At 39.6% G+C, this 25,832-nt stretch overlaps 2 protein-coding genes across 3 annotated transcripts in view; one reads left to right on the top strand and one right to left on the bottom strand.

Annotated features, from left to right (window-relative positions):
• The window catches only part of LOC118404732, a 65,872-nt gene extending 47,289 nt beyond the window's left edge, over positions 1–18,583 (bottom strand). The window contains exon 1 of one of the 2 annotated variants that reach the window (XM_035804007.1): positions 18,183–18,583. In XM_035804007.1, the coding sequence (XP_035659900.1) occupies positions 18,183–18,537 (355 nt within the window). In that variant the 5' untranslated portion in view covers positions 18,538–18,583. The remainder of the gene's footprint in view (positions 1–18,182) is intronic. The other variant, XM_035804008.1, reaches the window with a different exon arrangement.
• Positions 18,584–24,964: 6,381 nt separating this feature from the next.
• LOC118405053 overlaps positions 24,965–25,832 on the top strand; it is a 4,944-nt gene continuing 4,076 nt past the window's right edge. The window contains exons 1-2 of the mRNA XM_035804454.1: positions 24,965–25,155; positions 25,736–25,830. Of these exons, the coding sequence (XP_035660347.1) occupies positions 24,965–25,155; positions 25,736–25,830 (286 nt within the window). The remainder of the gene's footprint in view (positions 25,156–25,735; positions 25,831–25,832) is intronic.

The following is a 25,832-nucleotide window of genomic DNA, read 5'->3' as shown; positions in this document are numbered from 1 at the left end:
TTAATGAGCGCGCGGATGTCATCCATAAAATGTACTTGCAGTGGCCTCATATTTGGGACGTTGTTAGGAAGTTATTAGAGGAAATACGTGGGTAGTGTACAACGAATGTGTTCCCCATGGACACTATAGGACATGCTGCAATATTGATATAAGATATTGTATGCTATTCAATCTTATATGATACCATCATTTTCTTATAGCATTACGTTACGCCATTGGCATCCATTAATAAATATTTCGAGGCGTTCGTCTTCTAATTCATCTTTGTGTTTTCAGGCGATATATCAACCACTTCATCCATGAACAGCAATTAATCTTTGTATGATTGATATAGTTGGATAATTGTCGTTGTCATTTTTTCTTAATGGTAATACGAACCTGCATTTAGCCCTGCATGGTTTATTAGCTAACCCGTTCATGCATATGATATGTATCTTGAATCTCTGGTATCTATACATGTAGTGCTGCAACAAAAACAGAACAAGAAATGGGAGAAATTAGGTGGTCTCTCACTGCACTTGGGGCACCGGTGTGGCACTGCGGGGTTCGTTCACTGCGGTACTGTTTTTTTTTTGTAGAATTTTTTATAATTTAGATATTGCATAACACGTAAAAGGTATGACTTAGAATTCACAAAACGTAAGAAAGTTCTATCTCTATTTCTGAAATTCGCTGAGTAATCGTTCGAACGCCGCAGTGCCACATCGGTGCCCCACGTGCAGTGAGATGCCACCATAATATTTATATAGATTTCGTTATTTTCTTGATGCTGTAGCCCAAGCCTTATCCTGCGTAACAACAGTTGATGTTTTTTAATTTTATTTATTTATTCAACATCAAAGTACAAAACAGGATAGAGAGGTAATACACTCTAGCAGTACGCTAATATTCACATCACCTCTCAAAAAAAAGATAATTGACAAGAAGAAATAAATGACAATATCAAAACAAACAGTTCACAGCTATTTACATATAAGTCAGGTTACAAGGTAGTTGCAAAACGTTTCGTATGTACAATATATAACTGTGTTAACTGTAAGATACTGCAATTTGTAGAATGCGACAGGAAAGGTGAACCCCTTGATAGTAGATGGATACGGGCTGATTCGAATAAACTATTGAAGTCAAGAGTATTGCCTAGCAGGTTCTGTAGATTGCCGAAAAAATTAATTCTCAAGCCACCCGTGTTCTAAACTGTGGTTATTGACCACGCCAATCAGTCCAGCTGTCTTTGGATTATACCACACTAGTTTCAGGAAGGGGGTGTTGGTCTGTAATGCTGTAGAGCCTAAAAGTGCTGCTGGTTGGGCCAAATCTCAACCTTTCTTTGAGACCTCAGAAACAACATACTTCATACAAATCCATCCAAAGAATCTGTTAGGCCATGTTCATTTGATGACAAGGATGACATTCGCTCGCGCATCAATTTTTGGCTGTTTCAAAAATAGAAAGAAAAAAGTTTTCAATTATACTCTAAACCGTACGAGGCAGCTTCAAAATAAGCAAATATATGCCTTGGATTGTAAGATTAATATTGAAAAAAAGGTAACCTACTGTCATAGAGCATTACAAAGTCAAATAATCTATTGTTTGGTATACTTTATTCTGTGTTCAGTCATTTGTTCAACCTTCTTGACTACTTGTATTCATAAGAAAGGTAACTTTTGTCAACTTTTTTTATTCGCACGTTTGCATCGGTTATTGGATTCCCAGAGTAAGTCATCTATATAATCAAATCAACAGTGTAAACGCACTCAAAGAAACCGTACCCCCGTCGGAAGCGAACCTCGAGGTAAAAAAAATGCATTACGTCGATGAAGATTAGACATCCAGGTAAAAAGATATGTCAAAAAGCAACTAGATATGATTTTGAAAACGGTCAGACGTTTCAACTAGAATCCACCAGTCTTACAACGTTTCCGATTGGACATATGGAATTGTCTTCATTCATAGTATAGAGTATAAAAGACCTGTTTCTTCCAGATCACTTCAGTGCCACTGACGAAAACTGGTGGATTCCAGTTGAAACGTCTAACCGTTTCCAAAATCATATCCAGTTGCTTGAGTAACTGCTTTTTGGCATAAAAATGCTATATAATTTATAAGGCATAACCATTCGGATATTCAACACCAATGTATACCATTTTAGAGTTTGACAAGAAAATCCCGGCGGTTAGCCCAGGTCGTGTCGATGGTGTATTAATCATTGTGTTTAATGTAAGCGCAAATGACACTGTAAATATTTCAAAAGACCCCAAGGAACGCTTCATAAGGCTTAACTGGCATTTCGATTGTAAATATGTCAAGAAAAGAATAAACGTATCCTGTCCTGGGTCCACTGGGAAATAAGGCGTTTAATGTGTCTTGCCTGTGTCTGGAGAAATAAAAACAAAATCTTAAACTGTAGCAGTGAGGCAGGTATCCAATATTGTTGCATTTTCACTTTCCTGAATCTGCAAGATTAAATTTTGCATTCTCATTAGGCGAGAGTGTCAACAGCAACCTGTATGTCGTTGAAATATAGCCGAATTCGAAACAGCATTATTTTTAATAAAAAAATGTGAAAGCTTATACTTTTATTTTATTGTGTGAAAGTCAACTTTTTCCAACTAAAAAATTGGACTCTACGTAACTCATTCTGTCTTCTTCAATTGCCCACCAACTTCTGTTGTCACGTGACACGTGACGTCAGCAATGGGTCAAAAGTTAAAGGAAGCCAATATTACCCCCTGTCCCGGTTCAGAGAAGGCTTTCATGATTTTTCTTTTGTTGGCTGGTATTTTTTTTCATATACCTTGAAGCACGGTGTTATCGTTTGAGAATTTATTTGTTCGTGCGAGAAGTTATTCTATGGGTCCAACCATCCATGTAAATAATGCATCAATTATCGAGAGAGACATGTAAGAGATAAAACTTGATACGGCCAAAATGAAAACATCATACGGCCTGAGATGGAGCTCAGCCCGCTTATCCATGGACTTATTGACCGACCGTAACCTAAATCTTGGATAACCCTGGTGAATCCTGCATGGCAACGTCCTCAATATGTCAAATCCTCTGAAACGTAGTGTAGTTTTCACCACACTTCTACCGTAGCTGTGACCTATACACTGAATGAAGCTCTTGAAGAATTTCCTGTATATAGGCCGTGCTGCAAAGTAACCCACGAAATTAGGCCACTGTATGAGTCTTCTTTAAAAGCCAATAGAAACGCTTTCATGTCAAATTAACAAGAAACTTACTTTGCGCTTAAACCAGTTTTACAGTACTCGTCCACAAGAGGCTACCACCTTTGGGCACTCGTTTAATATTTTCTTACCGAAAGTAGTAGGCGGCATGTCTGACGTTTTCATATAGATGATCACAATTTTCAAAATTGAACGATCAGTCAACGCAAGTGACAGCATTTTACATAACTACACATACATCAATAAATACAGCATGGGCGGAGAAGTATTGCTAAAAAATCCAATAATGTTGTTGAACCAAGGATGTTGAACTCTGCTGAAAATTGGAATTCCAGCCAATTCAGCTCCCATTTGCCATTCAAAATACGTGTACATAACACGTGTATTGCCAATGTGCAACGTAGTATCAAAGTCTAATATGAATAAAAGATTATGTGGATGTAAAAAAGGAACATAAAGCTATCCAACCGAAGATAAAACGATTTAGGGTTTAGGAAATCTGATCCTTGGATTTTGTCAGGCTTACGAATTTGCTCGTGTGTAATCTCAGCCAATGCTATAGAACCAATAAACGTAAACTTTACGACGCATTTTGTGACATAAACGAAGACGGACTACTCCCTTAGAAACTGCGGGCTAAGTTTCAAAGACGCCATTAAGGATTAAGTGAGAAGTTGAAAGTTACGGTGAAACTCTAGTAGATGAAAGAAACACACTCTAAAGAATACTAATGGATCTAAGAAACATGAAACTTCTTCTGTTTAGTTTTATAGATGAAATAGTTGCCGAAGAGGTTCAAAGTTAAATTGCCTTCCATAGCTAACGGCACATTATTATAAAACATTACCTCATATTGAGGTTGCCTGTGTTGTTCAATCGTTCGCCAACCGTGGCGTATATTGGAGACTGTAGGTACGTACCGGTATAGAAAATTTAGATAGGTACGGTCACGGTCCAGAGGATCAGGTCCGGTCTGAACCTGGACCTAACCATCTGTGAAAACTTCGGAATGGGCATTACTCTTCCCAATTGTCCATTTCCACTACAAAGGATTCTGTTTGGTGGAGTATCTGACGTCTATTGACGTTTTAAAATGTTATCTTAGTCATGTAAACAACACTAACTGCCTCTGTTTTAGCCCAAATTTGTCCCTAGAAGCCTGGTAAAAATGACTACTCTACCTCACTTTTGTTTTTCTCTTGGATCTGCAAGACTCGAAACACTCGAACGCCTGCCGGAATAATATTTTAATTTTGTAATCAGTCCAGCATCAGGTCCAATAATTTTTTCAGGTCCGTTCTATTCTGGACCGTTCCACAAAAAAAAGTTTTGTACCGGTACACCGCATCGATACCCACCCCTAGGCGCCTGTTATGCCATATAACTTTCACACGTGTGGTTTGCATATCTATAAAGTGCTATAAACGACGCCGGTCCATCTCAGCCAATTACAGCAGAAATCCTATATCGTAATCATCCATTCAAAACCTCGCAAGGCGTCCAAACACCATCTAACAAGTTCAGAAAATGAGTCACTTGGGTGTAAAAAGTAATCTGAGCTCAGCCATCTGCGTATTACGCTTTTATCTGCAATAATGAGGCCATTTACCGTTCCCATTTCGCCATGATTACACGGATTCCAAGTTGCTAGACACTCTTTGATGTTGGTAGATGAGGGGGTAGCATGTGGCAATGGGATATGCCTGTTGCTGAATGCCAGGAACAGTAATTTGCACCTGTTTTGTCAAGACGTAATCCTCGGAGGGCTTGAGTATTATGGCCTTCTTTACAATGTGCTGCCATGCATATATATTTGTATGGTGAAGACGTGTACCAATACTCAACAGCAAGTTATCATGATTGCACTCGGTAAAGACAGAGATGTTCAAATAGCTTAATGGAACAAGGAGGTTTTTTTCAACGTCTTTGACTGGAAACAACCTCACAGATGCGCTTCTGGTTCCAATTAGATTGTAACTGGGAGACCCCGGTTCAGAACTGGGTAGGGCATCTCGGTAGGGGCTGCACTCGTTTTTCGGATGGGAGGGGAAATGGGGTCCCGTATTTGAGGAGGTGCCACGTGCACGTTAAACAGGAGAAAGGCTAAAAACCCTCTCTGTGAAAATATACCCTGCTACTTAGATGTGAATAATAAGGAAAGCCTCGGTTCCAATAGGCACTACAACGATCTGAACGAACGTGACAATGGCAGTCAATGCATTTGACGCATAAATAATAGTAGAAATTAATACTACAGTCACTCTACTGTGTAACCGTTACGTTTTTACGACGCCAAATGTCATTTTCTGGTAAAAAAAAGTTCTTTACAATGTGCTGGTATCTAGAAAAACTATTGATTTCTAATCGATCACGGTAAAAACGATGTAACAGTGCTAGTTTTGTATTAAAAAGAGATTCAAATTTCTGGGTGCACATTTTCTCAGATTTTCCCCACGAACGTCTGCTTGGAGAGTATGTTTTATACAAGTGGTTGATTGTAATTCACGGGTAACCCCTTAGACCTTAGAAATGCCGTGCACACGGCAGCGTTCCCTGGGTACCTGTAATCTAGGGATTAACTCTAAAGTTCGGAGCCGAATTAAAGCAGCTTTAACCTTCCAGAGGGCGTATGTTCACCTCCACACGGTAAAGATGAAAGATTTGCTGCTCATTTTTACACTCCATTGAACTAAGCCGCCCTTTCCTAGGACTTTTACTCCTCTAATGCCAAAGGAGAGGCCTTAACATTCCTCTAGTGTAGCCAAACTGATGTTGTTATTAAGATCACGAAGAAAGGCCATGTGGATTGGTTGATTGGATGAACCGTACCTTGATGACGGAGCACCAACCATTCGACCCATGAAGCATAATCAGTGCGCGATATTTTACTACCTGACCCGAAGGCCTGACACCATGTTCTCGTGAATGTGGCTGTGAAATTGCTAGACCGAAATGTGACTGCAAATCTACAGCTTCAAGTTCCCATTGCGACCTGGCTGATGCCAGTAGACAGTCATGGGAGAAGAATTCTGTCTGAAAACTTCTCACGCCGCCAGGAAGGGGCAAGCATTACCCTTACTAAGAGGAAACATTGTCTCAAACGATTCACAGAAGTATCTGTCTTTGAACTTTCCCCGCATTCCAACAGCTTTCTTCTCTAAGAAAGATTACTAGGATTTTGTTGTTATGACGGCTAATGGTGCAATACAAAGTATTTTCCCTAGCGGGTGATGTTAATCTTTCGGTCTTAGAGAGAAAGATTATGTCGTAAATTGCGCGAAAACGGGTTAGAAATGCATTGAGACAGTTAAATGACTGTATACATGTACTAGAAGTGTCTACCTCTTCTGGCAGCTTTTCACAAAATGCAGGTCAAATGGTGCAACGTGATTTGATGAAGACTTTGAATTGATCACCAGGATGCACCAATAGGAATGAAGATGTTCATCATCACCATAATAACGTGGAGGTTGTCATTTTTACTTTCCGTTCCTTCATTTTCGACCATATTCCGAAGGGATTTTACGGCCATATATTTCCACATCTCAGAGGGACGCTTCATGTTGAAAGCTAGCCTCTACCAGGCTTCGTGGTTTGGTGGTCTAATTGTAGAAATTGGTCAAATAGAGTAAATACAGTACGCTAGGGGAGTCAGCCGGCCGAGTAGGGACATTCTCCAAACTGTGGTTGCTTCCCCGGTAGATATAACCTAAACCGTAAAACTAAGGTTAACAGACATCTTACATAAAGACTCCGATACGTTTATAAAGGTTAGACATCCAAGTAAACAATCTTCGAGGTCGAATATTTATACAACGGGAAAAAAACTGGAGATTTCTGGACCTTTTGACTATATATCCATCATTTTTCTTCACCGCTGCTAGAAACGCTTCAGCGTTTACAAGCGCTTTTCGGTAAAGCCGAAGAAAAAGAATTCATGTCATTTTAAACGTTCAATAGTAAATTACCGATTCTTATCCAACTGTAGAGATTGTATGACCTTTAAACACCATTTAGTTAGTGTAACCCCAAACATATGAATGAATCTCAATGGGCATTCTTTGTGCCTAAGGACATAGAAAGTTCGTATAAGTTTCAATACCATCCCCGATGTAACGTGAAAACGCCCACTCCATCTTTTAGCTTTAGGCGCCAAGAGAAAAAAAATGCCTCTGAAAAGAATAGATCAACTCTACGATAAAAGTATTGGAGGGACTTAAAAAATGTTGCTTGTTGATGCTTCGGGCAATATACGTAAGAACATCATTGCATCGCACAGACACTGTAAGCTGAAATTGGATCATTTATCTTATTACGAACGTTCACACTAAGAGCAAGATGCCTACTTATGGTTAATACAGGTTAATTTAAATGCAAAGTGAAAGTAAAGTAAAAGTGACATTACTTATAGAAGATTTGATGTCATATGAACGAAGCAGTAAAGCGTTCTTTTTAATTTCAATTCAAGCCACGTTGCGAACAGAAGGTAATATTACACACTGTGCGTTATGTGGGGTCCTCCATGTATTATTAGACAATAAATTATATTTAATTAAATTGGTAGACAAGTAATTTATCAATCCACAAATAATTGCACATGTTAGAAATTTCATGTACCACGAGTGTTCTTTAATCTAAGCACTAAAGAAAATGTCGTTGATTAATTTCTACATTAAAATGACTCATAAAACAAATCGTATAACTTATGCAATTGTATTATTAAATCGTGTATCATAAGCCCCATCTGTCCATGTGTTTACAACTGTCTTAAGAAACGAGAATAAGTTTACCATGTAAATTCTTGTATACATCACTTATCGTATGATGGATTAAGATATCACATTTTATAGCACTGATATCATACTCAGGATTATATTATCACAATGAACTACATAAGATTGTAAGAGCACAGACATAATGGAAATGTATTTCATTTATTTATTAAAAAAGAGCAATTCTTTACAGTCCGTAAAATTGTCATATATTTCATGGAGATGTAGATCTTTTTTAACAGGCAAAATATGTTTTAGCTTATTTTTTCCTTTTCATTTATAAACGTACCGTGTGTTTCTAAAGAAAATATGCCGGGCAAAATGTTCTAAAATTTAATAACAACAAATATGTTATTAGTCACGTAGCCTATTGTTCAGTTCAAAAATAGGATGATTTCTGACCCGTCTCTAATGAACAGTAGTGGGATTAAAATATAGAGCACAACTCCTGGGGTTTTTAGATGTCTATTTCACGAATAGGGTGGAAAAGCGACCTAGTTAGCTAACAAGGCGCCCTTATTGCATACATGTCAATGCCTCTATGTGGGGAGATTCAATCTATTCAAAATTAAAGCCGCATTGACTTGAATATATAGATGACATCTGATGAAACCCAAAAAGTTAAGCGAGCGTGTGAAAAATAAATTAGTCTTTCTTGTGAAATATGAATAGCCGAGAAGGCTGAACAAATGACTTAATGGTATTCCAAACGATAAATGAGTATTCAAGTCCTTTCACATCTTTTTCTTTGACTTGAGAAGACATCGCAGATCAGCATCAATCTGAAGATATTTTTCTATGGCATATAACGTTATTTTTCTCATTTTGAACCTCCTTAGTATTACTCTATGTATTTTGCAAATTTCTTTTCCTTTCTCACTTCGACACCGACAAAAATGTCATACCTATTAGCCATAAAGTGTGTTCTTTGCAAAAAGATAAAGTAATTTTCTAATCGCACCCAATAACGGTGTAATTATTGTAACCACCTTCTTTGACGATAGACAAGGAAGGTAATTACACGGCATATTGCAATTAGCATATTAAGGAAATGCATTATTGCACAGAAAGTCGGTATTGATGGGATGCTATTACTTCATGAATAATTCTGATCCGACATGCTCTGAAACCATTGCTCACAGTTTCAAGAATGTTAACATGTGAGAAGAGGAAATTATGCGAAGATTTCTTTATGCGATAGCTATAAACAAGAGCTGACTTATTCATAACGTTGTGTCGCGCAGCTAGGCCAGGAAAATGTTGCGTTTCCCGTAAACCGACGATAGTATTTTTTTGTAGACTGCATGCTGGATAGTGACATCTGAGCGGCTTAAACAAAATAATATTTGGAAAAGTCTTACAAATGTTCATTTTTCACTCTATTAAATGTTTAAGAATGTGTGCTAAACATTGTACTTTTTGTTCAGTTCAATATACTTATACATTGTTATTGGTTCGGCATGGGCCGACTTTTCTTCGCAGCCAGTGACTAGAGGTGGTATCTCACTTCACTTGGGCACCGGTGGGGCACTGTGGGGTTTTGTTCACTGCGGCACTGTTGTGCTGTTTTCGCCGATTTGTTTATGATATAGATATTGCGTGACGGTATCTTCATTAGTGTGATTTAGAAGACAACAAAATACACAAAATGTATTACTAAGAAAGGTCGTTCTTTATCTCTGAATTTCGTTGAGTAATTTTTCGTACACCGCAGTGCCGCACCGGTGCCCAAAGTGCAGTGAGATACCACCTTCAATTGCGAGTAGCTTTCTATTGGCGGAGCTAAGGTCTGTAATGACAGGCTGTAAACAGCACCAAGTGCCCTCAATACTGCAGTAATTACCCCAGTTGCAGCCATTGAACAGTAAGAATATGATCATGAACTACTCAAGAAGGACGGAAAGGACCCCTAGCCCCATATACTGTAAATGCAGAAACTTTCGCGGTGGATTAATGTTCGCGGTTTTCGCGGCGGCCGCTTCACCGCGAATTTAAAGCCTCCGCGAAAAATATTCCTGAACAGTAAGAGACTACAGTGCATGGTGCTACCGCGAAATTAAATCCACCGCGAAAAGTCCATTTTCCAGCTACCGCGAAATTAAATCTCCGCGAACTTAAATACATTTACAGTACTCTTTCCGATGAGTATGATGGGTTCTTATCCTAGGGATTTCCCTATACACAAAGTGCCCACTTCCACCTGAGTAAGTGAGTATGTGCATTCGCGTTTATAAAGTGTCTTTTTCAAGGGCACAAGATCGGTTGGGATTTGAACCCAGGACCTCTTCCAAATACGACGCAACGCGACCTATGCACAATATACATCTTTATAATTACACAATGCTACTGATAATGCAAGTGTTAGGATTCTTAGTTTTACATTATTTTTGTTAGACGGTATCACTTCGACTGAATTCAAAAAAGAGAGAGAAAAATGTTATAGTTTTAGGACCCTAACCTGAAACACTGCATCTTATTTCCCTATGTATTACCTCCTTTGCAAGGTTTACGATCATGTAACTGAACTGAACGATGATGTAGCAAAGTTATATGGTGGATTCATAAGACAAATCATGTAGCCATGTCACCCCATATACCCTATACTAACACGGTAAGCCATGTACTATAACATTTCTGCTTCAGCTTGTCCCACTGCCAACGGGCAATCACATATACATCAAACAGAATCTGTATGGCCATTGGCAATCAGTTAGCATCTAAGCTTGCCCCTCTCTCCCACAGGCGAAACATTGCATCCCTGTCCCTTTTTTGCATTTTTACCGGTACTTCCATGGCTATTGCTCCAATGATCTCATACTACTTGTCCCTCCGGTGAGAGCCTTTCAGTGCAACACTGGGCTCTCTTCAAACTTACATCACTTTCCTGTTCAATTGCCGGTTTCCAAGTCCTTCTGCAGCAACAGTTTTTCCCCGGACAGCCAAATTATAGAACTCTCTCGACGACAAGTGTTTCCCTACTGTCTACAACTTATCAGCTTTCAAAACAATTGTCCACCGCTACAAATTCTTATTAGTTATTTGCCTTGAAGCTGTCTAATGATCTTGCTCTGAACAATCTCGTTGAAAAAAAGAAAAAGAAACCATACTCTTGGAAGGTTGCTCAACGATTGAAGACCACATAATAAACCATGTGTCTATTCTGACCATGACTTGGCCGATGCCAATTCTAGTTGCTCAGCCGTTGTCCTTTCACAGTACTTTAATCTGTACCTGAAATGACATTTGAAGTCCCAACAGCGCTACGTAAAATCTACATAATTGCTTGCCCATGAGGTCGTTAACCTTTCAGAAAGGTCTGTAATAACTTGCATGTTTGGGAAAGACGAATGGTTCCTGGCTAGAGTATATCTAGGGGATGTTCTTGAAAGGCATTTTATCGAATCTTTGTTTTGTAATAAGAACGATGAAGGAAATGAAGGAAAAATCGTTGTAAAATGTACAAAATAAAGTAATTCTTTTTTCAGGGAGATAAATCTGGAAAAGATGTATTAACATTAGCAAAGCGCAAAATGTTTATATAGAAATATAACTACATCAACGTCATCATCGTTAAGAGACTCCATATCTCCGTTTACACATGTTTAAAGACAAGAGAAGCAACTTGTAAATTAAAGACATACGTAAAACATAGCATGTTTTTCTTGTAATTTGATAGGAATCAATCTTTGGGCATAGTTATGACATAAACTTGTGTTTATTATGGCAATTATTACGAATATAATCATTTATAATACTACCGGTATAACTCATCATTTTCCTGCAATAAAAGTGGTGACCAAATACCATGGACATTCTTTACAATGTCTTCGGAAATACGATGCCATTTACGTTATGACGAATCGGTTATTGTCATCGCAAAGCACACACTAACTCTCCCACGCAGATATACCACTTCCCCGGGGGAAGAAATCATTTTCGCGCTGTAGGTTGAGATGAATATCGATTACTGAGATTGTTCCCGACGAAGGTACGAATTCACGGACCGTCGCTTCTGTGTATAAATCAACTCACCTCCAGGGAATAAAGATAAGACAAGAATAGGTAAATCTTATGGATGTCACCCACACGCGCATTGATTTTCTTTTAATTGTGGAAAAACAAAGCACACAAGAAATGTAGTTCCCATCCGATTGCCATTTGTGGAGTATAACGTTGTAGAAATGACACGAATGTGGTAGTCTTGGATGTACTTTGTACTAGACGGGATACTAGGGAATCATACTATAGTGTCACTTTCTAAACTTCTTGAAAACACGAATAAAAGACAGTGTTGGCAGTGATGTTTCGTTGCTTCAACTCTTATTACAACGTTTATGGTCTCTGTTTTGAAATCTTTTCTTTGTTTGTCACCTTGCTTTTTAGTCCTGTTCTCGTATTTTATTTGTAATCTGCAAAGGATATGACCAAAAAAGTTCGTACGGTGGCCTCACCAAAGAGAACGGATGAAAAAGGAGATTGAGATATTCCCTGAAATGACGTATCAGTTTGAAATTATAACTTCATTTCTTTATGGTATTTGTGCAATGCTTTAAGGAGGGTAGCCATAATGCTATGACAAATTCCGGCATTGCAATTTTACTTAACACGAAGCAAGACACACACACATATTACCACTCACGATACAATCAAACAAGAATCAAGAATGATAACAAAGCTTCTTGCATGAGTGCGAGGGCATTGGCCGCTTTCTGAGCTTGACAGTTGATGCATTAGTCTTGCAATTGCCCAAGGACGAGGAAAGCAAAGTGGTAATCCTGTGATGATACCTGGCATACACGCTTCATTGTTCATGCTCATATATCAATTGTATACTGATTTTTCAAGCTTTTATAGGTATAACCAGAAGCTTTTACAAAAGCGAATTTTGTCGGAATTTTTTTCCAAAGGTTGAATATGCATAGGGTTGCAACATTATATGGTTTGAATCTAGTAATATTCTTCAAATAAATTTGGTCGCCCCGCGAACTCCCCTTAGTGTTATTCTCTTTCAAAGTCTCAAACAAAAAGGCCCGTGCAGTTCCAAAATTGCCGCTAGGAGGCCCAGACCTACATCACTTACTTTCTGCCCCAAGAGCTATGTACAAATCACACGTCATAGCCATAGCGAGATATCTATACGTGAATTTCCGCTGCAGTATTGTAGACAACCGCTAGGGGGCGATTATCGAACTTGACCTTCGTTTTCAAGATTCTTTCCAACCTACCAAAACTATCATAAGGATCTGTCCACAAATTTTCAAGTTGTTTGCAACAAACAGATATACATAGACACAAACACCACCGAAAACATTACACCTTCTCGCAAATTCAAGAACTATGAGAGTATAAGCGAGCATTCCGCAGCATTTGACCGTTAAGACCGTTATTTTGAATTTCGAATTTGTAGAGGTATCGGGTGAAAATTTAACGTGTTTATTTGAGTTCAACGCTACCTCACTGTGCACGGAAATATATTCCGCTTGCCCGGGTGAGACCTCCCCGTATTTTCCAACTGTCTTCTAATGCATTTTGTCTACGCTTGACAGCTTTTACGTCAGCACAGGTGCATACATACGCCCACATGGCACCAGAAAGTTGTTTTTTCTTTCTTTCGCAACGTTATATAAGATGTTCTGAAAATACAAGAAAAATGATTCAGGAACTTAAAGAAAATCATTGGAAATGCAGAGGTAAAGCTTATTTCTTAATATGTTTTCAACGGGAAATCTTAATTTGGAAAGGCACTTATTAATTTGCTATATATTCTTGATATAAGTATGCTCAAACTGGTAAATATAAAGCCATGAAACAAAAGTTAATCACTTATCAAATGATATTCATCTTATAGTTTACAGATTGAAAACATGGATGGTCACAACTTATGTAACGTACCGGTACCTATTGCGGAACGGTACCCATTACCGTCCACCATGTCATGTCAACATGTTACATGTGGGCGATAATTGGTGACCCCCTAGTACAACAATTCATCATAGACCGCGTTACACATGTAAGTGTATACCTTAAGGCATAAACAGTAGAGAAATAGTTAAACAGCATGCATAGGTAGGCCATTTGGCCTTTTCTCCCATGGGATACACTGGTTGGTTGTGTCAGATCGTTTTCAAGATAAATGACGTTTTGAATAAATCGCACGGTAATTGGTACTACTATGTGTTGCCTAAATGTGGTATCTCACTGCACTTGGGGCACCGGTGCGGCACTGCGGGGTTCGGAAGAATACTCAACAAACTTCAGAGATATAGAACTAACTTTCTTACGTTTTGAGTATGTTGTTGTCTTCTAAGTCTTACTTTAACGTATTACGCAATATCTAAATTATACAAAAATCGGCAAAAATAACACAGCAGTGCCGCAGTGAATGAACCCAGCAGTGCCGCACCGGTGCCCCAAGTGCAGCGAGATACCACCTTAACTGAGGCATCATAACCCAATACATAATCAAACTAGCTGCAACAAACGCACTTGAACTGAACAACGTAAAAATTGTAAAAAAAATTAACATCGAAGGCGACCTTTTTCTTGTCTGGGAAGAAGATAGGGGGATTTGAATTCGACATCAATAATTGCACCGACTGAAATGCCCCCTCTACTGAATTCTAAAAGAGAGTGATTCATCAAATGGAGAGGCATGAACTTCAACATGCATATGAGTAGACGTGGCGTATTCCCAAGTGCGTGTAGTTGCTGCTAGCAGGAGCATTTAACGCTCGCAATGAGGTCCTCTTGTCGCCAGAAGTACGCTCAATCATTCTACGCTGCCCTCGCACATTTGTTTTGACGTCTTTCAACAAGCTCTCACATGGAGTAACGCCAGATGCAGAACAGGAGAACCCTGAGTCAGGGCTTTAGCCAGCGTCCGTTTTTCCGTCAATTGACGGAAATTTGCTGCGTGTGACGGAAAAAAATTTCAACCATTCCGTCAACCTTGACGGAAAAAAATCGTTGATTGAAGCAAGGAGGCCAAGTTGAAAAGAGGGAAGCTACGGCTTGGGGACGCCCGGACAGCCCATTGTCGGAAAGCCACACACTGTTTGTTTTGCTATTGTCATGATTGTAGACGATTTCGCATACGATAATCTCATTAAAAACCCGTTTTTCAAGGTCTCACTCCTAGAACAGTGCATTCTACGAACTTTGTTTGGAATCTTGACACTCATCAATACCTAACTTGTACGCTAGCGTGCCGGGGCTGGCGGCCGTACAAATTATTTTCGCTCGCCCAGCCGCGCCGCTTGCGACAACGCAAGGTGCCAGTCGCAGCTAAAAGAACCGGCACATCATGCTATCCACAAATAGTTTGATCAAAAAAATATTCTTTAGGATCTAAAATGTTGCACGGTTCTCTTCAGCGGGAATTTTGCTTTTGTTTTGACGAGAAAACGCTAATTTTGCAGCGACACAGATGAGATACCCACGCCACGTTGTTGTTGGCACACTTCCGGGTTAATTGAACGCCAAAATTCCCCCAAATGCACCATAAATCAGTATATGAATGCATGTTTTCTCAAAAGAGTCTTTGAGTAATTGTGTTCCTAATTAGAAAATTGTCGTGTAATTATAATAGAAAAATATAGCGTTCTCCTGCCTTTACAAATGTAACATTTTCAAACAAATAAAATATTTGAACGCTGGTGCGCGCGGTGCATCGTGGGTCGGTATCCATAGCTTTACCAATCAGAGCGCGGGATCTGAGCTGACGCCCCTCCAGATGTTACGATCAACCAATCAACAGTGCGTATTGAGAATATGTAATGTTAGATTTGCATACCCCGCGAGTTGATTTTAGCGCCGTGATTTTGCGGGGAAAACGCAAAGAAACGATGTTTTACTGTTCACATTATTACAAAACGTCAGCGTGGTGTCATATTTTCTCCCAATGACAACATTTATATCGGACGAGGTAGACATTTTTGCAGTCAATGACGGAAATTTTTACGCGATGACGGAAAAAAAAAGATTCTTAACAAGAATTTTCCGTCAATGGGAATTGGCTGACGGAAAAAAATCTCGAGCTGGCTAAAGCCCTGCCCTGAGTGCTATGGAAACCGGCGTAACATAAAATGTTTTTAAAGGAACATTCTACTCCAGAAGGGAGTGTTATTTTCCAATTATTATTAATTTTAGGAAGTAATAAATACATACTACTTCACACTATACGATAAAGTACACATTAGCCACACGCGCATCAAAAAGGATTCATACTTCTACTAAACTCCCCAGGTACCCTCTAATCAATCTAAGCCTATGGATGAATGCAATGTGCTTGACAATGCCAGGCTAAAGTTAGGCTACAACACTATTTTTTGGAGCGCTAAGAAAGCCTCGTCTTCTTCTGTGTTCTATAGTATCTACTGAGCTTTCTTGGTGTGCTTAGAGCTATTCATGTATTACGTTAAAGGAAGTGTCGATACGTATAGAGAATGCATTGGTAGGGTCTGCATGGGTTTACTGAGTGTCATATTGCTTTACAAAACATAGCATACACGTATACGTCGCGTCATTCACCACAATTTGAATCCCACAAAAGATCGGCTGATTATGTATTCATTGATACATTATCTAATGCAAGATAATATTCCCTTCTGGATTGGAATGCCCCTTTAATGTCTTACAATTCAGGTTGATGTATGCAATGGTCCATAACGTAATTTGCACATGCGGGACTTTCGGCGGTCTGTCTGGCTGGTCAATTTTATTCATCAATAGCCAGCGGCAAAGTCAACTGTCAACAGTAATTAGTGACCTTTAAGAACCAAGTTGACCAGCATGGTACCTCAGTTTTGATATGTTATTTATGATAGTTGTTGTCTTGTAATTGCAATAGAAGTTATCATAGCTTCTGTTAGATGATTGGTAAAAACGACATCGTACGTTAGATACGATATTTTTCCGACGCAACATTTGAAAACCATAGACAGGTAAGGGTTAGGGTTAGGGGTAGGGTTAGGGTTAGGGTTAGGGTTAGGGTTAGGGTTAGGGTTAGGGTTAGGAATGGGGTTGGGGTTGGCGTTAGGGATGGGGTTGGAGTTGGGGTTGGGGTTAGGGTTAGGGCTAGGTTTAGAGTTTGGGTTTGGGTTTCGTTTGATTAGGGTTAAAGCAGGGTTAGAGTTGGGCGTAGGTTAGATTTAGGGTTAGGGTTAGGTTAGCGAACACGGCATCATATGCTACGGTCACATTTCAAAACTGGGGCCCGATCGGGCAGCTTTCAGGAACGAAAGGTATAAATACAAGAAAACAAGAAGACCGTCAATACCCGTCAGCATAATGTTTGTATATTCCTTGATAAACACCTTTGTTTTTCGTTTCCACAAACATCCCGGGCGGGCCCCGGCTTGAAAACATGTCACTGTCACCTTAGCATTATACATTACGATATTTCGAAGTGCTTGTACATTCAATGCGATCTATTGAACTACTAGTACAATGTCACTTGCTACAAGCCGTTATCATAATATAAAAATACTCAATACTGACCATGGCAAAATCCTAATCACAATAAGGGCTTTGTTATCGTAACGGTTGTTTATCGCCTTTTTGGTTCTCCAGAATACATTATCAGTACAGTGGATGATAGATTACGTAGATTAACCACGAAACCCGCATAAGCGCTATGGCAAAATTAAATCCATACAACCATTAAGCACATTAGAAACGAAAGGATTTTCATCTTATTTTCCCGACCCCATAACCAGCAGGAATCCTTATATCAAGATGTGCACACGAAGGCTACCGCTGTTATTGTATCCAGGTAATGGTTTTTAAGCGAACAAATTGAGAACATCTGCTCACAGAAGCAAAGGTGGCATCTACTTAATACCTTACCTTAATACCATCTGCTACCTTGAAAGCTTCTTTCAAAACGTTCAAAACATAAATGTCATTCTACTACCAATATGATCGTGTTCAGAGAGCCGGTATGTAGGCCAGTACAATACAGATTTGAATAATGGGTACAATTATTATAACCGTTAGGGGTCGTTAGAGAATACAACATGCCTGCTTTGTATTTGTTACGGGAAATCGCTCAATGAACATTTCTTTCATCAGAACAGGTTTTCAAATAACATACAAAGGGATACCACAGTACAGAGAAGCAACACCGAAAGAGTAGTATTCTAAGTGACCATTGTTGCATGTCCACACCTGTTAAGAAAAAAATATCGAGAGGTAAAACTAAGTATAACGCATAACGACTTACCTTCCAGTGATCTTCGTATTTCTACTTCCTCCTCAGTGGTTAAGATGCCATCAGGATCGCAGAGTGACCGGACGTTCCTTCTCGTGCATTCTTCCACTATCTCATCAACACTTGACCGGGGTGGTTGCACCTCTTGCCCGGTGGTCTTTTGTAGCACCCACGGTGACAGTGTTAGTACCAGGAGCACGGCACGGTAGTGGCCCGCCATGGTAGGTAGACTGCCGGCGTGAGTGTTTTGGGGTGTTGCCTGCGCACCACACGATGTTTGGAGGACGGAACCGGCCTGTAGTGTTCTGACAGCGTCAAGCGGTGCAGATCCCATTCGGGACCTGATTACCATACTCGAGCGTTCCATTGCCTGCCAGAGGGTGTGCAATTATTACGGTACCTGCCACGATTGCCTAAGCTAACAGCTAAAGTAGACGTCATGTCGATTTTCGTGAGTAAGATAAAGTACATCTACGTTCCGCTTTGATAGTGTTTTTTTAGTGGTTTCTCATAATACCGAGCTAGGATTAAGTGCTTGATTTTCTTAATTTTGGAATACAGTTTTTACGGCATTCGAACTATATGCTATGTGATTTCTACAGAATTATCAAAACTAATATCATACAAACATTATTTTCTTTACTTGTGAAAATTTCATATCGAGCTAGGATTAAGTTCTTGATTTTCTTCATTCGGGAATACTTTTTCACAGCATGCGAACGATATGCTTGGTGATTTCTATTAAGTCAACAAACATGATATCATAAAAGGCATTTATACGTTTTATGATTGTTTTGAATAACGCTAAGATTAATATGTGGAGTTTTTATTATTTGAGAATATCGTATCACAGTATGAGTTTGCGAACGATTTACTAGGTGATTTCAAAAAACCAACACAAAGGATATCATAAACGACAATTATATAATGCAAGTATTAAGATGTGGAGTTTTCATTATTTGAGGATATCGTATTCACAGCATGAGTTCACTAACATCATGCTAGCTCTTTCATTATATTACAAGGAGATATATCATAAAAGACATTTATATACGACATGGATTAGGGTTCCTATTTTTCGTTACTTGAAAGTGTTTTTAAAAGGTATAAGTCCACGAAAAATATGCCAGTCGGTTCGTCATAATACCAGTAAAGATTATCATAAATGGCATTTTCAAAATACGTATCATTTTTTATCTATTCGAACATGTTTTCAGCAATATGAGTCTATGAAGAATATTCTTGTTGTTTATCTATATTACAAGAAAAGATATCATAAAAAAACATTTACATAAAACATCAATTAGAAGCCTTTGTCTTTCTCTTTTCAAAACTGCCCCTTTCAAAGTATGAATCCATGAATAAAATACGACCTGACTCTTTTGAAAGAAGGAAACATTTCGTAGAACAAACTACTACTCAAAATTCTCTTTTATCTTAAAGTGCCATTTTTCTGTGACTGCGTGAGAAGATACATAAGAGCACCACAATCTTTCCGGTCTCAGGATGATAGCGGGATCTTTTTACACGACTCTGTCCCATCTTTGTGGAGATAAACTCGAAGGGAACATAAGCCTTCGTGAGAAAAAGCGTGCAATTTCCTTCCTCGTAACCCACGCTTGGGTAAATGGCAGCCGAGCAAAATTACAGGTCATCAAACTTTGGAAGGCTAGAGGCGTGCGTTGAAATATGCATAAGCGGGCTTTCAGAGTTAGCCACCTAGCTGTAGCATATCAAGAGAGAGGCGTAGATAGTGCCAAAAGATATCCACTCTGTCAATCATAACATGTCATTTCTGAGCATTCTCTTTATCCTAGCTTTATAACTTCGCATTATATATTGCATAACCGTCGAGGACTGTATATCGAATGGCAGAAAAGACTCTAAGAGCCGTCGAACCCAAGACGGCCTCAGATTTAATATTTCCTGCATTCATGGAGGTTCGGCCCCCGTAGATGCTTACAGTGCGTTTTACGGAGATGCTGTTAAGCTTCAAGATGGTATAGAATATGGGGATCCACACTGATCGTAAAAGGTTTGAGAGTGCTGCTTTCTCGAGTTCCATTTGAGATGCTTTCTTTTATTTATGATGCTTTTTTTTATCGTGTCCTGTATACAAATGTATGGGGATGCACTCCTGCAATGATATTCTACAAAATAATACAGCAACAGAGCAATAAAATTTAGATCCATCAGTATGTATCTAAAGTAATACGCAACCAATGAATGATTTATGCATTTGTAAGCTTTAGATACATTCTCTAGGAAAAGAAATTTTAAGCTTATTTGACATATTCTATAAAATAACACAGAAATAGATATAGCGCAATAAAATCAAGTTTCATCAGTATGTATCTACTAGTAATATGCAACCCTTGAATGATTTAAGCATTTGTAAGGTTTGAAATGATTCTCTATATAGCTAGGAAAAGAACATTTAAGCTTAATTTGATATGTTCTACAAAATAATACAAAATAGAGCAATAAGATTTAGGTTCATCAGTACGTATCTAAAGTAAAAGGCAACCTTGAATGATTTATGCAATTGTAAGTTTTAAACGAATTCTATCTTCAGGGAAAGAAACTTTAAGCCTATTTGATTTATGTATTTGATCAAAATTTAATTTGCCTTACGGAACAACCATTCTCGGCACGCCGGCTAAATGACATGAATTAAATAGACTTGGGAAGGTGCCACTTTGCATTCCGTGTACAATGAAGTTAGGTCACAGCAAGTAAATTTTATGGATGACATCAGCGCGCGCATTAATTTTCCCCTGATTTGCGGGAAAAAAAGAAATTTTTTTTTCTTCTGCAGGGATGGTCAACATGACGATAAAAAAACAAAAAGAGCAAATATATTGTGTTGTAGCCTAATAATTGTACTTTTAGAAGTGACACTTGCGAGGTACCAAGGACTGTAGTTGTAGAAATGAAACTTATCGGATAGTTGTAAAAGTGACACCAATATGAAAGCAATGAGTGTGGTTACCCACTTTGTTGGTGATGCCAGTCTACTACACTAGTGTCACTTTTACCACACCAGTACGTGTCTTAAATACAGATATGAATGCTTTGTTGGCTCTTATACCATGGTTTGTCCTATCAATTCTTTTTACAACAGTCATCATAACTTAATGGTGCCTATTTTTGAAAATGAATCCACCTTGTTGTTTTTCACTCATTTTGTTTTTTTTCGCCCTAATGCACTATTTTAGCAGTCTGCAGAGGATGTCATCCATAAAATTTACTTGCTGTGGCCTTACTTACGCAGCTTGAACTAATTGAAGTGAAGTTTCACTCGCTGGATATCTCATTACCTGCTCCAACACATCACTTTCTTAGAAGTAATTTAGAAAGCATGGCATAACCGCTGCGAACCAGAGAGTATCTAATGAAATAATCAGTTACCGCTCATGCCATGTATGTAGTTGTGCTCACTTAATGTAAACGGTGTGGAAAAAATGGGTGTGGCAGTCTGAATTTTACATTGACAAAATGATAGTGTTACGTTATGTCTGAAAATGAAGCTCTCAATGGGGGTCGGGACGTAGACAAAATGCATTGTAGCGGACAAGGTTGGTCACACAAAACGTGTACCACAAGGAATAATCGTAGGACCACTTTTTGATAAATGTTCTTCTCCACAGAGAAATGGTTGTGGCAGTCTTAATTATTCAAGATGACAACGTGCCATCTTAGCTATGCAAATGGAGTTGTAGCTAGTTGATTAGGTCCTATACAAAATATGCAGGATATGTATACGTAGAGAACATGGTTGGCCACATGTACAACACGTGTACCGCAAGGAACAATCGTAGGACCACTATTTGATATAAGTTTTAAAGCATTCTATGACTTTCACCAAACAACGGCACCATCAAGCCATACATTGTGTGTAAATATGTACCCAATTTGACAGAAGAGTGGGGCAAGACTTGAACACATTCAAACGTGCACCAACGTGGTCATGTACACAATGTCATGTAATAGGAACATTTGCTCTAAAAGCGAATTGTATCTAAAAGGAAAAGTTCAACAAAGCTAGTGAATATGTGTGAGTGAAAGACGGAGCATAAATTATGAGTGAAAAATTGCTGGTCTTGCCCTGAGCGTGCAAAGTGACCCCAGCTAACCCAAAAGGTTTAGCTGAGGAAAATGTCAAGAGAGAATGATTGTCACCCCAATCATCTTTCGACTGCTCTTGCACGATAAGGGTACATGTTGCATCTAATACTAGCTTTAGGAGATGGGCATGTGTTGACGCACATCCATTAGTAGTTGCAAATGAGATACGACCTGAACGAAAGTTCAAGGACTTTCCTGGCAATTTACGTGTGAAAGAAACCATTACATATATGGATTTCGGGGGGGGGGGCGCAGTCAATGAAAGTTCTAGTACTTGTTTCTGCGTCCCTATGTAACGAAATGCTCTCAAGAAAATCGTTGCTTCTTCATTAAATCAGAAAGGTGGAGTAGCCTTCAGGTTGTCCTCCTTGGAAAGCACAGAACTTTTCACGGCAAGGTGTACAAAAACCCCTAAGTTTAAATCCACACCTTCGGTGTTCGGGGCTTTGCTTATGCCACACTGACTTAATTCTTCGGATTAAATCCTCGAGAGCCCTGGGGACCCCGAATCTAATGCACGAGGGCGAATAAAAACAAATCCAGCAAAGACAAAAACGCTGCTAAACCACAGGACTAAACATCCAGTCTATTCTTTCCCAGGCTTGGTTTGTCTTATGTTCACCTCCAGTAAGACTGTAAGAGACAATCGTCGCCATTTCAATAATATTCTTATTGCCATTCTTGTTAAGGAGGGGAACAAGGGCGATGTGACCCCATGCCCTGACCATGTGCCCCTTACCATTAGGCAGATCCTCTGGCAAGTATGATTCTGATTGACCAGGGATTCAATTGTGTATCATATGGCCACAGTTTTTTTAGAACTGGTGAAAATGCGCGCGTGGATGCCATACATAGAATTAAGTCAGTGTGGCCTATCTCTGGTTCCATAGACCTTGGGCCCCGAAAATCACTTCAGTTAGGGGCTAGTTCACTAGTGGTGGGGGGTGTTCAGCTTCCATGCATACTCTACCTCATAATAGCTGAGTGTTAAGCTAAAAAATGTAATGACTTTGTTTTGCAAGTATTTGGCATAAGCTTCCGACCTTCCGAACAGTTAATCTACACCCAGATCATTGCACTGGTTCAATACCTCAATGACATAATAACGTGACATGACCTTACTCTGGATTGTATTTCTAAAACTTCAGGACTCCTAGCATGTAGATGGAGTTACAACACACAATCCCAATACGTAGCAACGTTTTGAGAAAAATTCATAGACGTTAATTTTTACAAGGCAACCCACAGACATGTAACATTGTTATGCAAGGCAAACAGATGGGTCCCCCAAACACACACACACACACAACCCCCCCCCCCCTCTCCCTCCAACAGACACACACACACACCTGTTTCATACTTGATAAGCTGTCAATGAGCAAATCATTTACAGACTTAGTCTTTCTGAAAAGGCAGAAGGAAAAAGCAGTCGGACCACATAGCCATTACAGATTATGCATGCCAATCAATTAAACAGACTGCGTAGCCTTTCCAAGGCTAAAGAAGGTAAAAAGGCACCGGATCAAAACACCATTATGTTTTAATGTGGTTATCTGACGTAATTGCGATTGTTCTCAAGCTTTGGTCTCTGTCTATCTAAGACTAGTTCACCTTTATCCGCGGGGTAACCTATAACCGTTGTGTCTAAAACTATATGTTATTTAGGAATGCCAAGTCAATAAACCTGGAGGCAACTCTCTGTCTTCATGTCTACCTTGTCCCCCCAACGACCTGGAGGTCAAGGGACTAGGTAGGTAGGTAGGTAAGTCAATAATGCAATTTGAAAATACCGACCGTAGATTTTTATACTAAGGCGTATTGAGTTCATATGGAACGAAAGATAATGAACTTATCCGTTGCTTTTGATTACGACATAAACGCCAGTATTAAAGCCATAGGTTTTGGTGATGGTGACGTATACAACCTTGAAGTGTCCAAGCTGTCATGGCGCGTTACATAAGCTTCTGTCAACTGGTCCGGAAGACCGATCCCGACTGTCAATCACAGTTAGCAGTTTGACCAATCATAGCATGGCATTCGTTCCGTTCTACCAATGAGAGAGTTGCAGCGTGTCCGTCAAAGGTTTGTACTTTGTGTGTGTTTATTTTGATTTCTGACGGAGGTGGGTGGAGCTATGGGATCGGTCTATAGGCGTAGACCCTGTCAATCAAATTATGTTTCCCACAGAGAAAAAAATGTTTGCTGGTTTGTCCTTTGTTGTTCTTCTTCTTCTGTTATGAGGGTTCAATGAAGGAAACCATGAAATGCTTGGTTGTCTAGTATATGCTTGTATACTTGTTTTTAAATGTGGTTCCAACTTTCTTTAAAGTGTCTATAATACGTCAGATTCCATATCATATCTACTAGTACATCACAAGAAGATACCACTGATTTTGTCAAGAACAATTGCTCATATTTAATTGTATGACAAAACGTTTTGACAAAACATAGTTATCATAACAGTAAGTCAATGAACGAATTGTGTCTGTGTTTTGGCGACGCCTCGGCTTCGGCCTGATAATATTGTGTGCGAGTGGCTTGACAAATAACATGGAGGGAAATATCCTGCATTTTCTCGAAAATGATGATTTTCAAGTTGTTCATCTGTTAAACCTACCTGGTTGCCCCCATTTTGTGTTTAGCACCAACGACAAGAGTGAAGCAACATGGCGCAGGGTGAAGCTACACCAGAAACAGCGGATCAGTTCGCCTTGAGGATGATAACCACCGTGTCGTCCGGGTTCGTATCCCTGGGGATCGCCGTGGGAGCCCGTACGGGACTGATCGCACAGCTCGCCGAAGCGGACGGTCCCGAGACAGCCGTGCAAATAGCAGAGAAGGCAAACATGAAGGAACGGTAAGCCAGGGGTCCGCCAGGGTCTTGTAGCTTTAGTGACTGTTCTGGCGCAAGGTCAGTCTGCGTTAACGCGTTGCGACAGTTCACAAGCTACATATCTGACAAAATTTATTTGATATGGGGATGGACCCTTACTCTTTTCGATAAGTGTGGTGGTTTCTTTAACATGGTCGAGGCGTGGCTGTCCTCAAAATGGGAGAACAACGCAAGCCACAACTCCAATGTCCTACAGACGTATAAGCGGTGAGAACACTTGGACATAATCTATAACGATAGAGTGACGTCACCAACCTTAAATTTCTTTTAGTTTCGTTTATAGACATAATATATCTCATATAGTATTCTTATGCCCTGCCCCTGGCCACACTCGACCTCAAAGGTTCGTCACGACGCAGACTGACCATTGTGCCAGGACAAGGACTCTTGCAGCCACCAAAGCTACAAGACACGCCCCCTGGCTTCCCCCAGCTCGAAACCAGTCTTACAACAGTGGAGTGAACTTAATGAACTAAGAATGCTAGTAGAGAGTCACAGAAACTAATGATCAACAAGGCTACTTAATAATTCTGCCTGTCGACAGGTATGTCCGAGAGTGGTTGGCCGTCATGGCGACCGCTCGGATTGTTGACTACGACAAGGAGACGGGGACCTACTACTTACCCAAGCACAGAGTCGGT

The sequence above is a fragment of the Branchiostoma floridae genome, chromosome 17, assembly GCF_000003815.2.
Source record: "Branchiostoma floridae strain S238N-H82 chromosome 17, Bfl_VNyyK, whole genome shotgun sequence".
Taxonomy (NCBI): Eukaryota; Metazoa; Chordata; class Leptocardii; order Amphioxiformes; family Branchiostomatidae; genus Branchiostoma; species Branchiostoma floridae.
This window is presented reverse-complemented; position numbering and strand designations above follow the sequence as displayed.